Source organism: Tympanuchus pallidicinctus, unplaced genomic scaffold, assembly GCF_026119805.1.
Source record: "Tympanuchus pallidicinctus isolate F22 unplaced genomic scaffold, pur_lepc_1.0 scaffold22, whole genome shotgun sequence".
NCBI lineage: Eukaryota > Metazoa > Chordata > Aves > Galliformes > Phasianidae > Tympanuchus > Tympanuchus pallidicinctus.
The window spans coordinates 3,565,595-3,582,005 of record NW_026294739.1 but is presented as its reverse complement, the minus strand read 5'-3'; the positions used below and the strand labels follow the sequence as shown (position 1 = coordinate 3,582,005).

Sequence of the window (16,411 nt, the reverse complement as noted above, 5' to 3'; positions counted from 1 at the left end):
CAAGGAGAGAGAGGGAACGGGGGCTTACGGCGAAGAATAAGAAGCTAAAAGGAGACTCAGGCAGGAGCAGAGGGAAGAAAGTCTTAGGGAGATGAAAGAAGGTCGGCGTTAGAGGGAAATAAATAAGAAGATAAAATAAAACACGAACAATACAAAGTATTAAAGAGTCTCTAAAAAGGACGAGGAAAACAGGCTGAAGTGCAGCAGGAGATCAGCCGTGTCACCCAGATGGAAATAAATAAGAAGAGGACTCGAGACATGGAGTCAGATGGATTTTAACGTGAGGGACGTCCTCCTTCTGCCATGGTATGAGCAGGAGGAGTGGGAAAGGAGCAGCCCTGAGAATGCTCTGGGGCTGAACACCCTCAGAGAAGGGACCAGAGGCATCCCAGCACACGGGGCATCCTTGCTCCACACTCTTGTCACACAGCAAGCTCACGTTTTATCTGTGTATGGCAACTGTTGAGTCATGGCCTGACCCACTGATTGAGCACCCGGGGAAAGGAGCCGGTCAGCCCTGGGAGCACAGGTGAAGGCAATTCAGCTGTGTGACTGGAAGGGGTGGAGCCTGGCTGCACCTCTCTTAGACCTCATTTAAGGGCTGGCTGCCACTAGGGAAGGATCTCTGGTTGGAGATCCCTCCCTTGTGGAGTTTCTATTGCAAGCCTAGATCTTCAGAGACAGGTGAGCAGTTTTCTTTGTAACACCTTTCCATTGTGCTGGTCCCTTTGTTGTTATGCCTCTTGTATCACTGTTCCATCACATTGATCTTGCTGGTTGTTACAATCCGTTATTAACTCTTTCCTGTGTCTCCCTTATGTCCTCCCTGGGGACCCTGTGGCTGCACACTGTGAGCTCTTAGTAGCAGGAGGTAATGTGGGTCTACTGGGTATAGCAAGAACCAGCCTGAGTTTCCTTGGTGAGCAGGGAAAAAGCAGGAAAGCAATTCCCACCTCACTTGTCCCCACTATGCTTTAAGCTTTAAGTACAGGTTTTCAAGACTTCCATGCATATACAGGCAGAAAAAATGCTGCCTCTTGTATGCCATGGGGTATGGAATGTCCCAGTCCTAAGGCAGCTCTGCACCCACCACACAGTGACCAGTTTAACAGCAGGAAAGCCACAGCTTGCCAGCTTTACCTGCTGTGGTGGAAAATCCATGGAAGACTCAGGTGTTTCTGCATTTGTTCCCACGGCCAAGGAAAAGGCCTGATTTCCCCTGCCCCTCATGGGCATCTTGTTTCATTCTGCTTGTGCCCATTGGAAGTGGTCACCTTCTCTTGGTGATTACTGCTGGAGGTGTGATCTTGTAGAGAGCAGAAGCCCATGGTCCTGGATCCAATTTGGTCTGGCATCCTCAGCACTGAAACAATGTTCCCTACGGTTCAGAGATCCCATCCTGGCTAATGCAGACTGGATTGCCTGCATCTTTTGGTTGCATATCAGGTTGAGTATTAGGGAGAAATTCTTCTCTGAAAGGATGTTGAGGCATTGGCACGGGCAGCCCAGAGAAGTGGTGGAGTCTCTGTCCCTGGAGGTGTTCAAGCAAAGGATAGCTGTCACACTGAGTGATGTAGTTTAATGGACATGGTGGGCACAGGTTGATGGTTGGACTTGTTGACCTTAGCAGTCTTTTCAACCTTAAAAATCCTATGATTCTTTTAGGGACACTTCTGGTTGTACAGAAATAAGGAGATCAGATAGACCTTCTGGACCAAAGGAGTGGTCGCTTTGTTTCCAGTTGGATTCAGCTACATTTGAGCACAAAGATCAAATTTGAAGGCAGCCAGGCTGGATTAGCCACTTTTGGATGGGGGGGGGGGGGGGGGTCAGAGAGGGGAGAGCTTTTAGCAGTGATTTGCACTCTTCTAATGAAAGCTTTGGGATTCCTCTCTACTTCATTGACCTGCCCTCCAATGGCTGCATTCCCAGGCAGAGCACCCCAACCTCTCTCCCTCCATAGGGTTTCCCTGCTGGCTGCCCTTCCCCTGGTGCTGATCAGTGAGGCAGGCTGCGATCTGGTCCTCTCACTCCAATAGCACAGAGCTATTTCAGAGCAGCCAGGACCTGCCCGTGCTGCACCCCGTGGGAGTGAGGGTGTTTTATAAAGGCATTCTATGGCATTCCTCTTTTCCTTCCCCCTTTTTTCCTCAGGCACGGTTCCAGATCTATTTCAGATTCCAAAAGGTGGAATATTGCTCGTGCTTTGGTTGTTGCTATTATTTTTTTTTTAATGGAAAATTTCCACAGGAGAAATATTCCTGTTTTGCAAGGGAAACAGAAAATGCATTTGCATCCTTGAAATTTGCTGCATTAGAATAAGAAGTCCTTCCAAGGGAATAGGGCTTGAAATACAAATGTTGTGTGACAACAACAGGGAAAGAGAAGGGGGGGGAAAAAAAAAGGGACAGCATCTTTGCAAACCCTTGCCTTAGAAATTAGGCAAGTTCTCAAGGGGAAAAAAACAAAACAAACCAGGATGCCATTATAGTATCAATCTAGGGCTATATAAGTTAACCCAAATCTTGGAGAAAGGACAAATATATGAGAAGCCACTCTGACCAGAGACATCATAAGCCTTCATGCTGGAGCCACCAGGTTGACTTGGCTGGAGGAACTCACCCAGGAGTCCTTTCATTTCAAACAGGCTCTGCTCGTCCTCTCCAGTTAATGCAGAGGGATCAGCTCCCAGGAGCAAAATAATGGGGTCAAGGTGCTGAATTCCCTGGAATTCTGTCCTCCCTGTGCTCTTGGGTGTTCCCATCCTATTTTGGTTCTGATCCTGTGGTCTTGCCCAGGAGGAGTGAATGCATGTGACCCAGGCAGCCCAACGCAGACCTGGCAGGCATTGCATGAGTCAGAGGGAAGGGCTTTGGGCTGCGATTCCTGTCAGTAAGCGATCAAATGCTCAACCAGAACTGACTAAATGGAAAAGAATCCTGAGCTGTAAACTGGTGAAAATAGTCTGCTCACACACGTGTTGGGACAGTTGTGGGGATAGGCTTGGCACAGCCAGGCTGCCTTCCCCCAGGGTTCATCAGCACTTTCACCTGGGAGCTGTGTGATGGGATGCTTCCAACACCAGGAGCTGGTGAGAAGAACCCACATGAGAAGGAAGATTTCCTTCTTCCCCCCCCTTAATATTTGGAGTCTGTTTTGGGAACCCAGCTCTGAAAAGCAAGGTATGTGCAGAAATGAAACTGAGCTCCACTTTGTCTTGCTGGGGAGACTCCTCACTTTGGGGCCCCAGCTTCACACACAGTGGATGTCTTCCATACTGAGAGACTTGAGGAGCCAGGGCCCCTTCTGATGGCACTCAGCTGTGACCCAGGGACTCCAATGGATGGAGAAATGAGTGATGCTAGCAGAAAGAAAGCAGAATGAGCTCCAGACTGGGGATGTGATGTGTCCTTACATTGTTGCTTGTACCACAGCAGCCTCAAGGGAGGCACTAAGGTCACATACAGAGCTACCTATATTCTGGTAAAACTGTGCAACAGCAGCTGCTTTGGTCTTAAAACCTGACATCTTGAGTTTAGAGCAGGTAACCTCCACAGGTCCCTTCCAACCTAAACCATTCTGTCGTTCTGTGACACCAGTGCAAGAAGCCACATGAAAACCAACATCAAGTAGGGCTGCCATGGGAGAGGAGCAAGCAGCTTGGTAAAACAGCAGAGTGGCCTCTCTGACCCGTGTTTGATAGGGCTGGGAGATGGTTTGAACTCCAGAAACCATCAGATCCTCAGGATCTCAATAGAAGCAGAGCATCAGAGGGGAACTGAGATGTTTCTCTTGGATAAAGGCCCTGGGCTGGGTTTAAATGCATGGGGCAGCCTGATTTCAGTCCTTCCTGGGGGAAGTGATGGCTGGGGGGTTATCAGCATGCCCTGAGTTGGAGGAAGTGTGAGAAGTCAGTGCTGTGCACAATGCACTCATTCTCTCTCCTCACCCTGCAAATTTGTCGCTGCTGATTAAATCCCTTTTCAGAGCAGAGTGTTACAAGGCTCCTACACGCTTTCCCAGGCGAAGACCTCTCTGCTCCTTCTGCATTTTCATTCTCATGTTGGCCTCTGCCCACTGAATAACAACAGTAATTGGATGTGTTTGAATAGTGCTGCTCATTGTTTGGCTGGTAATCAAACAAGTCTCCCATCCCCTGCAACTTGACTGTGGTGGAGGAAGTCCAGACACAGCACCTCCTTCTCCTCCTCTCTTCCCACCCACGTCCCCTTAACTCTCCATTTATATACAGTGCAAATTGCATTATAACAGTAACAAGTTTTCTCTCCCTCCATGACCAGTGGGATCCTGGATGTCCACTGGGACAAGCATGAGATGCTTATTTGTTAAGGCAGACTTGCAGGGGCTCAGATAGAACAACGATGCTGGTCCTCTGTGCTGTGTAGCTTCTTGGTGACCAGGCCTGAAGCTGTTGGCTGTATGAGGGATATATATACCCATATATTTACCCAGGAACAGAATGTATTGCTTTGGTGTGATGGTTCATGGGGATTCATGAGGACCTCTATCCCCACTTGTATGTACGTTAGTTGGCACAGCTGCACATGAAAGTGGGGTCACCATCCCTGGAGGTGTTCAGAGCCATGGAGGTGTGGCATTGAGGGTTGTGGTCAGAGGACATGGTGGGGTGGGCTGGGGTTGAACATGGGGATCTGAAGGGCCTTTTCCAATGTTAAGGATTCTATGTTTGTGAGAGCTGTGAGGGATTCCTGCCTGGCAGAGTATGCTTGCGCTGTGCATCTCCATGGTCCTCCTTCTTCACTCCCATCTCTCTCTAAAAAGGATTTAAAAACAAAAGAAGTCTCATCACCAAGTGAGGCTCGGAAGCAATAGCAAACACCCTGAATCACCAGTCAGGTGGAAGTACCAGACCTGAAACAACTACTTGCTGACAGCCCATTGGCCACATGTGTTCATGTGAGCTGTGCCACGTCTCTTTATTATGACTAATAGACACTCTTGCAGAAATCAGAATCTATTTCCAAGTGATTCATGAGAGTGTAGGAAAAGGAAGGAGGGGTGAACAGCAGACTGAATGCACCTGGTAATTTATTTGCTATGAATAATTTGAGCAGCCTCAAGTGACGGAGATATCTCAGTTATTTATCCTGGGGGTGAAATTTGCAGGTGCTGCAGACTCGGTGTGCTCCAGAGCAGGCCCTCCCTTAAACGTTTGCTTTCCCACACCCCTGTATAAACCTCTGTGACTGTATCTGGAACAAGATATAAGGCATGCTTCATCCAAGCCTTTTGTTAATTGCAGTTTCTGGAATCTCCTGCTGGCGAATTTATTCCCCACAAAATCCCTATCTGGAGGGTTAGGAAAGGGTTAGCAGCGTGCCTTCCTATTTGGGGTGAGTGGCTGAAAAATAAAGCTTGCTTCCATCTCCCAACCTCGTCAAGAGCCAGTAGCTGCTGGAGAGATGGGCTCTGTGCAAGTTGAGTGGGAGGCATTGCTCTGGTGTGGGCACTGGTGGATGTGCCAAGTCCTGCCATATGGGGTGGATGCTGGAGGAGACCCTTTGGCTGTTCCTCTTGCCTGGGCAAGGGTGGCTGCCCTCAGGGGTGGTGCAAGAACAACATCTGGGCCCTGGCACGACTGCATCAGTTGCTACAAGAGCTGCTGCAAAACTAATGCTTCCTATTTAATTATGTTGGCCCACAGCATCATAGGCAGGTGTTGGCGGTATGGCAGTAGGGGTTGCACCTTCCCCACCCATATGTTAATCACTAGTGAAAATGCAGACCTAATGGTGGAGACTATGTGGAAAAACAGTGTTTTGTAGATGAGAACTTGCTCTTGCAAGTAGTAGTATTTGTGGCTGCTGTCTTCTGCGTGGAAATAAATAGGAGGCATTACTTGTGGAGCAACCTACATCAATGCGGGCGATGACTCCTCCATAGCTCACGTTCTGTGTCACCATATTGCAACTGTAGGGTTTTGTCTGCTGGCACCACAGGATTCTGATGCATTTCATTATTTCTAGTGTTAAAATTCAGAGAGACTTTTCCATCAAATATCTGTGCATTTGTTTCCAGAAACAAATGATTAGCATTAGTATTCATTAGTATTCGTGTTAACAATTGATAAAGGACCCACTACTGTAGTATCTGAGCATAACACACAAAATTCAATTAAAAATATAATAATTTCCTCCAGCCATGATCTTAGAATCTGTACCATCCCCCCCAAACTACTTCCTGAAACTTCCCCAAAGTTGGGTTTGCTGTGTGGGGATGCATTTGCCAAGGAGGCTGAGGCTGGAGTCAGGATGCTACAGCGTAATGAGTGGGGCTGGGCTGGGCAGAGTGGGAGAGGGCACAAAGCAAACAAGCCAGGAACACTTTTTGCAACACCAGTTCCTGTTTCTAGCCGTTGTATCTATCTTGCAGCAGTTTTTCTGTCCAAGTAAGGCCACGTCCTCCATCTAGGCTGGGTGGTTCTCCTGCTGTTGCAAGGCATTAGAGATCATCTCTACCAAAGCACTTCACTGATGTGCTTGATGTGTTTTGGGGTCCAGCGGTGACTTTTTTTCTTTCCTTCCCCCCCTACTGGCTCTGTACATCAGTTTCACAGCCCTGACTGGGCAGGAGGTTCGTATGATGCCTCGGGAGGATGCTCATGGCATGGCTGAGGGCCACAGCCCTGCTGTTCCAAAGGAGGAACAACTTCTGCCGCCCAGGAGTGAATGCTGGAGACCTCCCTTGTTACTGACGGGGACCCATCATCAATGTCCCCACCAGAATGTGGCATCTGAGACAGCAGTCCTGTGTGAGCTCTGGGCACTGTTCTGACTGTTAAGATTTTATTTCACCACGACAGACCAAAGCTGTGTTTGATAGATGGCAACTGCAGCCAATGGTCTACTGAGGGTCTTGGATTTGCGGTGAATGAGCATCTACTGATCAGCTCTTATTGCCATGGAGCATGGAGCACTGTGGTCATCTCCAGCAATTTGGAACCTAAACAACACATAAAACCTCCCTGACTGATCTGGAGGCTACCCAGATTATTTTGGATCACAGAATGGATGATTTCTTCAGGGCTCTGACAGACAACGCTTGGCTCTCAGTGTTCTTAGAGCCCAGTCTTTGTACTGGGAGTGTGTCACTGGCAACAAATGGCCCTTGGTGCTTACAGTATCCCAACCCACCTCTGTAGCTTCACCTGGAGATGCTGAGAACAGTTGTGTGAATGGGGAGAAGAGGTATGGAGTCTTTGTAGCAAGAGAAATTGTCTGCTGTTTGGATCTTTGATGGATCTTAAGTGTTATCTGCTCACAGCTTTGTACCTGGGGCTCTTCAGTTGATCATATTCACCCATCAGTGCATGTGGGAAGGGCAGGGAGGGAATTACCTGGTTCTGGTTTGATGCCTTGAAAGGGGTAGATGTGACACTTGGAAATGTGGTTTAGTGGGCATGGTGGTGATGGGCTGATGGTTGGACTATGGGATTTTAGTGGTCTTTTCCAATATGAATGACTCTGACCTGGTGGGGAGGCAGCCCATGGCAGGGGTTGGAACTAGGTGGGCTGTAAGATCCTTTCCAACACAAATCATTTTGTGATTCTATGATGATTTAACTGCTTGAGGATAATAGCAGGAAAAAACACTTTTGAGAGTTTGTTTGCAGAAAACAACTGCTGGATCTGACAGGGCATCACATGTAGCTTTGGACTGATGTCAGTAACCCAGAAGTTCTACTGCTGAGCTCATCCCACAAGCTGAGCCCTGGTGGTCAGTTCCCTCCCCACCTCGAGCCCATCACCCAGCCCCTGTACAGCCCCCTGTTTCTCCATGCCTAGCATGTCATTAAGGACAACCCTGCTTCCTGCAGCAGGGAGGAGGGCTGCATTACCACCAATGGGGTGTCAGGCTCCCAGCAAGGTCTCAAGGTAAACAGTTCAGCTTTGGTGCTTTCCTTGGAAGTTGCTGTTTGTGTTGCAGAGCTCATGTGCCTGAGAGACTGTCTGTGATTTTTATTTATCTATCTTTCCTGACTCTATCAGTGGTTCCAATAAAAGACACCCCTTTCCTTACCAGCCTGCTCTGCACTTTTGAGCTCAGGTCGTTTATCCCTTACTCTGTGCTGCTGACAAGGACTGAGGCTTCCCAGCCATGGGGTATCTGGGATGTCAGCTCTGTGCTGAGCACTGGGTTTACATGAGAGGCCACAGTGAATGTCCTTTCTGTTTCAGAGAGGATCTCTACTCTCCCACCTGTTGTCTTTGATGCAGAGGAAGCATGTGAAGATCTCATCTCCTTCTGCAGGGGCTGTGTTGGGGGACTTTTGGGGCTTATCCCACCTGTGGTCTGACCCTGCCCAGGCAGCTTTGGTGCTCTCTGCCCCTGTAGTGCTACACACTGCAGTGGTATCCCAAGTGATGTCCACTGGCTGTGGATGGTGCCGCTCAGAGCACTGGGGCCATACTGGTCCTTGCAGGCTGCTGTAATTCAGTTTAAAGCCGTGTTGTAAGGCAGCCCCATTGGGATGTTCCCTCTGTCAGGAGGCAGCAAAACACATTGGACTCATTCATGTGTCACCTTGTTCTGATACAGACAGCTTTCCCAGCACTAGAGGTTCCCTGGGGTGAAATTCTTTGGTCTGCAAACATTAATTGTCCTCCTCGTTATTAAAAAAAAAAAGGGGGGGCTGTGGAAGAAATAGAATTGTCACCAAGTTTGGAAAATAGTGAGCATATCACCTGTGGGAGAAGTGTTTGGTAAAAACACCCAGCACTGTAGTAAGGGACAGGGTGCAATCATGCAGCATCACAGCCAGGTGGAAGGAGCAGAATGAAAATGAAGCTTCGGATGGGGCTGCAAACTTTTCAGCTTCAGAGCGTAAAGCTGGTGCTCGTTGTTGGAGCTGAGAGGAATCTGTATTTTTCTGTAGTGATTTTCCTCCTGGAGAATGTGGTTGCTTCCCACCTTGTGTTGGCTGATGTGAGGATGAAGATTGGGGCTGATGGGGTCTGACACATCCATCCCACTGCCTAAGGCGTGAGATGGTGACCTGCTCCCTTCCACCTGCCCATGCAGAGGGCTGCCCATTTCTATGAGTGGTGTTCCTCAGGGCTGAGAGGTGCTGAGCAAGAAATACCACAAACGTGCAGTGAGAATGTCCTGTAGATGCAGGCTGTGTTCTGCACTGCACCTCTGAATGCATCAGTGCTTGGGTGAGTGCGTGTGCAAATATTTTACAGACAAAAATTAAGTGTATATATATATATATTAGGTGATAGCTTGTGATTAAATGGATCTGTTTCAATATGCGGCATGTGTGTGAAAAAAACTTGCTTATGCATTTGCATGTAAAGAAAAAAATAATCAAATAGGGATGAAAACTGCCTCAATATTCAGCCTGGGCACTGAGCTAGTTGCATACATAGGCACTGAGTGCTGCTGCCAGAGGGAATGGCACCGGGGCTGTGACACGGGCAGCACCCGGTCTGAAAGGCTCACCAAAATGTGCTCCTTTCAGTTTCAGATCCCCTCCTTTTGCCCGATGCCCGAAGCACAGACAGGAAGCCAAACATTCTTTCGTGATCCATTATCCTCCAGCAATTAAAGTTTAGGTCTGGGCACTTTCAAGTTCGAACTGCTGTGCCATTCAAACAGTGCCCAACAGGGTTTGCTGCGAGGAGGAGGAGGATGAAGACAGAAACATCGCTCTGTTTGTGCTCCTGTCACATTTCAGGCTCCACGATCTCCTGGAATTTAAAGTTACTCCGAATGAACTCCCACCGAGAATACCATTGTAACGTTTCCATATCAGCATCTTCTTATCTTTCTGCGTTACGATGATGTCATTCGTAATTGCGCTTTCCGTTTTGATGTTTAAACAATGTGGCATCGCCCTGGAAATCGCTGCTGCTTGCTACGAAGTTCCCAAAAAGCCCCGAATTTCCTTGGGGGATGCAACAGGCGCTCTGCTGCCAGGAGAGGCGGGTTGTTACCAATGGGAGTGTTTAAGGATTGGGGCATCAGCACCTCGCGGGAAATCTTGCTTTTCCTCTCTCTCTCTCTTTCTCTTTCTCTCTTTTAACTTCTATAGGATGGAGATGAACACCACCCAACCCGAAACGCCTCGAGCTCCCGATCGGAGCGAAGCATCGCGGCGAAGGTAGCAGCCAATGGAAGCGGACCTGACTGGTTTTTATCGTTAATATTGCGAAGCTCGGAAAGACTTTTTGGGAGCGGGCAGAGCCATCGCTCCCTTCCGAACGAGCCGAATTTTGGCAAACGGCGCCAGGTTTCCCTCCTTCAATTTGAACACGGGATGACAAATGATGTATATATTCCGCTCCCCCACTTCCCCCCCTCCCCCCCCCCATCCTCGAAGTATCCGAGAATAAGCAATGAAAACAAAGGTAGTTTTGTATTTTAAACGGAGGAGGGGAAAACACGATACACGAGGGCTGCTCCCACGGCTCGGGGGGAAGGGGGGGAGTGGAAGTAGTTTCCATTCGGGTCGCCCGCACGTACCGTCCCTGATCCCTCCCCCTCGGGGCCACGCGTGGCACGGAGCTGCCCGAAGGGGTAACGTTGTGGGCACTCTTAATGGGGGAAATCCGGGGGGAAATCCCGGGGAAAGGGGCCTCCTGCAACCCCTTTTTTTGTCGCGGGTCCTCGAGAGAGGCTGCTGGGGGAGAAGCTTGTGGGACTTCACCTTGAGAAGGGGTTGGAGGGGTTTCCCCAGGGGTTTCCCCCGTGCCGGGAGTTAAGAGAGGGGGAGCCCGAACCGCAGCCCCCGCTATGGGGGAATGGGGCTGAGAAATTTCCAACACATTTCTAAACGCAACGAAAAAAGCCTCTGGGACGGCGCGGGTGGCGGCAGCCAAAAAGTCTCCGGCCCCGCCGGCATCGTCCAGGTGAGCGGACTCTAAACCGTGCCCCCATCTTCCTCCTCCTCTTCCTCCTCCTCCTCCCGGCCCCGCACGCATACGGGGAAATGAAAATCATTTATTGCGAGCGGAAAGGAGGGGAAAAAAAAAAAAGAAAAAGAAAAAAAAAAAAAAGAGCAGGAAATAACCGAGGGTGGTTGATGATATTGTTATCATTATCGTTGTTGTTATTCTTATTACTACTCCGGGGGTAGCGAAAAAACGCCAATGGCAGAGCGGGGACGCTCCGACGGGAGCCGGAGTTGCCTCCGGGGGTCGGCGGGGGGAGCGCGGAGGTTGCGGGGCTGCGGACCGCACCGCCGGCCCGGTCCGAGCCCCCCGCCCGGTCCGCATCTCGTTTCTTCCCCCGTTAGCCATAGAGCGGCCGGAACGCTCCGCGCCGGGACAAGGGGTGACCCGAAGGGGACAGTTCGGAGCAGGTTTGTTAACCGAGCAGGTGCTCAAAACCAATAAGCCACGAACAAACGCGGCCCCCGTCGGGATTCGGAACAATTGTTTCCATTTAATAAATATTTTCCCTACGGGCGTTTGGAAAGAGGCAGGCAATTATTCAAAGCGAGCCGGGACGCGGGCCGGCTCCCGGGGTTAAGCGGGGCTGCGGAGCGGGGGAATTGGCAGCGGGGAGAGGCCTCGGCCCGGCGGAGCGCGGTGCTCTCAGCCCCGACGGCGGCGGAGAGTCTCGGGACCTCGGCACCCCCGGTCCGCACATCCCGGGGGTCCCGGTGCCTTCCCCCCACCCCGCTCCGCTCGCTGTTAGCGCGGCAACTTACAAAGCCTTCCCTTTAATCTGCGCGCTGGTGGAGGGGCGCGGGGGGGAGGGGGTCCTCCTTTCCCCTCCTTTCTTCCTCCTCCTCCGCCCTCCCCTGTCCTGTCCCCTCCCCTCCTCTTCCTCTCGCCCTTCCTCTCTCCCTCTCTTTTTAAGCTGGTCCCCCTCCGCGCTGATTGGGCGCCCAGCCGCGCTGTGAACGCCCTGCCACTATGTCAGCCCGCTCGCCGCAGCCCCTCGCCTTTGAACTGCCCCGCGCCGCTCCGCGTCCCCACCGCCGGCCCGCAGCTGTGCCCGGCGGCTCGCCGCCCGCCTAGCCGCCCGCCGGGCCCCGCGGGCCGCCCCGCGTTTCCCCGCGGGCCGCACCGCACCGCTCCGCGCCTCCCCGCGCCCCGCCCCGGCGCGGCTCCCGGCGGGGACGGCGTCGGTGGAGGACTGTGATGATCAGCTGAGCCCGCGCCTGGAGCTCCTCCGGCTGCCCCGGCCGCCTCTTCTTTCTCCTCCTCCTCCTCTTCCTCCTCGCGGTGCCCGCAGAGCGCCCCGCACCGCCGCGTCCCGCCGCCCGCCCGCCCGCCCGCAGCATGTCCAAACCCAGCGACCATATCAAGCGCCCCATGAACGCCTTCATGGTTTGGTCCCGCGGCCAGCGGCGCAAGATGGCCCAGGAGAACCCCAAAATGCACAACTCGGAAATCAGCAAGCGGCTGGGAGCGGAGTGGAAGCTGCTCTCCGAAGCGGAGAAGCGGCCCTACATCGACGAGGCCAAGAGGCTGCGGGCGCAGCACATGAAGGAACACCCCGACTACAAGTACCGGCCCCGGCGCAAACCCAAGAACCTGCTCAAAAAGGACAGGTATGTCTTCCCTTTGCCTTACCTGGGGGAAACCGATCCCTTAAAGGCCGCCGGGCTTCCCGTGGGGGCCACTGACTCGCTGCTGAGCTCCCCGGAGAAGGCCAGGGCTTTCCTGCCCCCCACCTCAGCACCTTACTCCTTACTTGACCCCAGCCAATTCAGCTCCAGCGCCATTCAGAAGATGACCGAGGTTCCTCACACCTTGGCCACCGGCACCCTGCCCTACGCCTCCACCTTGGGATACCAGAACGGGGCGTTCGGCAGCCTGAGCTGCCCCAGCCAACACACCCACACCCATCCCTCGCCGACCAACCCGGGCTACGTGGTGCCGTGTAACTGTACCGCTTGGTCGGCCTCCAGTTTGCAGCCTCCGGTTGCCTACATATTATTCCCGGGCATGACCAAGACTGGCATAGACCCCTATTCTTCAGCACACGCGACTGCTATGTAACACCCGCCCACAACCCTACGGGCGGCCCCCACCTCGGGGAGCCGACCGGACCGGGATTCCTCCGTGTGCATGTATATAAAACCCAGCCGGAGCCTCCCGAAGCCAAGACTCTGCAGCCCGGACAGCCGCGGATGCGCCCCGGGGGACGCGGAGATGCTGGGAGTTGCCCCAGGGCCCCGGGGTGGGGTTTGGGGAGGGGGGAGTGGGGGGGGGGTAGAACCTGAGAACACGGGAACGGATAGGATCCGGGCACCGGGCCGAGTTGTAAATGTGTTTTAAAAGGAAACAGGAAAAAAAAAAAAAAGGAAAAAAAAAAGGAAAAAAAAAAAAAAAAAGCGAATAACAAAAAAAAAAAAGAAAAGAAAAGAAAAGAAAAAGAAAACGACAAACAAACAACTCAGAAAATCCGAAAAAAAAAAAGGAAAAAAAAAAAAAGAACGAAAAAAAAAAAAGAGAGAAGCGCGAACCTCGAACTGCCCCTCTGGGACAAAGAGGGGGGAAAAAAAATCAGAGAGAGGCGGTGATTTTTATTTATTCCCTGAACGTCTCTGAGTTCTCCATGGTCTCACGGCACTTGGATGTGACTTTGGGATGTCCCGGTCCTGCTCTGTTCTTTTTTTTTTCGGGGGGGTGGGGGGGTTTGTTTTCCTTTTGCACATTGAAAGACGAGAGCGGCTGTGTTATATATATAAATCTCTATATATTTTGCCACCACGCACTACTCGGGAAAATAAGAAATTGCTTTTCGTGTCGGGAAAAGGCTCTTCAAAGTTAAAAAAGGGAGGGGAGAAAAAAAAAAAAAAGCAAAACAGAGGGAGAGAAGCATTTATATTTAAAACATATGATAGTGTTTGCTTCATTTAAAACGGATAGTCCTTAAATTTGTGTGATCCAGTGAGATTAGATCTAAGTTTACTTTAGGCAGAGCGTCAGGTATGAAGTCAGGCGGTAGAATTGTACAAAACAAATGAACGATACTGATACTAATACTACTAATAACGGAGAAGCGAATAATAATAATAAAAATGATGGTCATTTAAATATGTTTTCGCGATGTTTTGGGAAGGAAAAACCAAAGCTTGTGTATCCGGTAGGGTTTTTACCTCGTTGAACCTTTTCGTTGGTTGAACAAAGCCGTTCGGAATGAAAGCAATCCGGAGTTGTTCGCTGCTCGGTGTGAACGCGGTGCCCGTCCCGCAGCTCCGAATCCCGACGGTGCGCACCGGGCGGCTCCGCACCGCGTCCCGCACCGCGTCCCGCATCGCTGCGGGCTCCGCTCGGAACCCCTCGGGGAAAGCCGGCGGCTGCGGGAGGAGGATACATGCAAACAACGAGGGGGGGGGGGGGGCGAGGGGAGGGGGTGCATCCCCTCCCCTCCCATCGGGGGAAAGTGAGCTTTGCGAAGTTATCTCCGCGGCGCTGAAGTTTTTTGTTGGTTTTTTTTTTTTTTTTTTTTTTTTGCTTTTTTACCGGTGCGACGATTCTCTTTCTGTCTCCCTCTCTTTTTTTTTTTTTTTTTTAAATTCTTTTTAATTGAATTTTTGGAAGTCGGGATGGGAATTAACATCGTGCAGGGGGACGATTAGCAGTGTCCGGGCGCTATTCACGGGGTCTTTTGTGCAGGGAGGGTCTGTGCGAGGAGGGACGGAGGCGAGAAGGAGCGCGGGGTCCGTCTGCGGGAGCTGAATAGCGGAGCGCGGCGTGTTTGGATGTGCTTTGCTCATTAAGTGCTCTTTGGAGACCGATGTTAGAATTAAACGGCATAACACAATTAACATACATGGGGCTTGAATGGGAGGGTAAGCAGGGGAAGAATAGATAGATAAATAAATGAGAGATCAGGCGAAGGTAAACAAAAGGGGAGAGGAGAAAAGGGCTGAAAGGAGAGGTTAGAATGGCTGCTCCAGCCTTGTTTAGCATGACAAAACGGCTCTTACAAATGAGGACAATTAAAGGAGCTGGCTTCGGGAGGGCCTGGGAGCAGCGGGCCGATCCGCTGGGACACGCGGGCTGAATGCGGCCGGCGTGGGGCAGAGAGAGCGGCGCCGGGAGCGCCGGGCGCTGATGTAACCCCAGCTGACAGGAGCTGTCAGTCTCGGTGATAACACCGATAGCTCAGTGTCCTTTAACATCTACCCAGATTAGTTTGACAATGGTCGGAGGTAGCGCGGGGGGGAAGCGGCTGCCCGCGCCCGCCGGGCCCCGAGGGAGCAGCCGGGGGGGGGGCACCCCGTCAATCCCAGCGGAGAGCGCCGCTGACGATCAAGTGGGAGCCCCCCAGCCCTCGTAAAGATGGGCCAGCCGGGCCGAGGGTGCGCGTCGGGGCCGGGAACGGGCACGTCGGGGCCGGGGCAAAACCATGGCGATGACGGCTGGAAACTTTAGCTAGGAGCTTCTTTTCTTTCTTTTCTTTCCTTCCTTTCCTTCCTTTCCTTCCTTTCCTTCCTTTCCTTCCTTTCCTTCCTTTCCTTCCTTTCCTTCCTTTCCTTCCCTCTCCTTCTTTCCACATTTTCACTCCTCTCTACTTTTCTTCCTCTTCCCATTCCCCTTCTGTCCCCCCTTATCTCTCCCCCCCCTCCCCTTTCTTACTCTCCCTTCCTCACCCTCTCACCTCCATCCTGCCCTTCCCTCCTGCCCCTCTCAGCGCTGCATTGCCATTCCCCCAGCGCTGTTATTGGAGCTATTCCTCCAGCTCGCTCGCCCGTCTGCAGGTGTGTAGCTATTTAACTCGTGGAGGTAAATAAATTAAATAATGATCTTGACACTGCAATGAACCGATTGCTGACTTTGATGTCAAAGGGAAACCTTAAAAAAAAAAAAAAAAGAGAGAGAGAAAGAGAGAGAGAGAGAGAGAAAAAAAAAAGCTATTCCCTCGAGGGAGAAACATAACTTCTCGTTAAACCTGTTTCCCCACAACTGTCTCTTTCTTTCAATAAAATCATTACACAAAGGCCGCGAGGTTATGCGCACCACGCCTTGGGTGCGCGGTCGGGCGCTGTCCCGGGCCGGGCTGAGCATCGCAGCTTCTGCCGCGCAGCGCCGCGCAGCGCCCAACCCCGGAGCCTCGGAGCGGCCCCGCACAGCTCCAATTCATTGCTCCGCTTCCTTCTTCTCTTCTCTTCTCTTCTCTTCTCTTCTCTTCTCTTCTCTTCTCTTCTCTTCTCTTCTCTTCTCTTCTCTTCTCTTCTCTTCTCTTCTCTTCTCTTCTCTTCTCTTCTCTTCTCTTCTCTTCTCTTCTCTTCTCTTCTCTTCTCTTCTCTTCTCTTCTCTTCTCTTCTCTTCTCTTCTCTTCTCTTCTCTTCTCTTCTCTTCTCTTCTCTTCTCTTCTCCCTTTTTTCTCTCCTTCTCCTTCTCCTTCTCCTTCTCCTTCTCCTTCTCCTTCTCCTTCTCCTTCTCCTTCTCCTTCTCCTTCT

General features: G+C 51.5%; 1 protein-coding gene and 2 long non-coding RNA genes across 8 annotated transcripts in view; all 3 read left to right on the top strand.

Annotated features, from left to right (window-relative positions):
• Nucleotides 1-16,411, top strand: part of LOC128082163 (uncharacterized) — a 100,681-nt gene that overhangs the window by 69,678 nt on the left and 14,592 nt on the right. The gene's annotated exons all lie outside the window — the stretch shown is intronic.
• On the top strand, nucleotides 616-10,296 carry LOC128082164 (uncharacterized). Of its 3 annotated transcripts, none has more exons than XR_008207573.1 (4): nucleotides 616-691; nucleotides 6,599-7,229; nucleotides 7,655-7,916; nucleotides 9,506-10,296. It is a non-coding gene; the product is annotated as an uncharacterized LOC128082164 (long non-coding RNA). The 3 variants fall into 3 exon arrangements; XR_008207574.1 differs by lacking the exon at nucleotides 9,506-10,296 and adding an exon at nucleotides 8,918-9,059; XR_008207572.1 differs by lacking the exon at nucleotides 9,506-10,296 and having other exon boundaries at nucleotides 7,655-8,636.
• SOX14 (SRY-box transcription factor 14) lies at nucleotides 12,247-13,142 on the top strand. The gene has a single exon (XM_052686044.1). The coding sequence runs from the start codon at nucleotides 12,276-12,278 to the stop codon at nucleotides 12,996-12,998; it is 723 nt and encodes a 240-aa protein (XP_052542004.1). The 5' UTR covers nucleotides 12,247-12,275; the 3' UTR covers nucleotides 12,999-13,142.

Excerpts from the sequence above, each read along its gene's own strand:
- SOX14 (XM_052686044.1), top strand. The coding sequence starts at position 12,276 with ATGTCCAAACCCAGCGACCATATCAAGCGCCCCATGAACGCCTTCATG.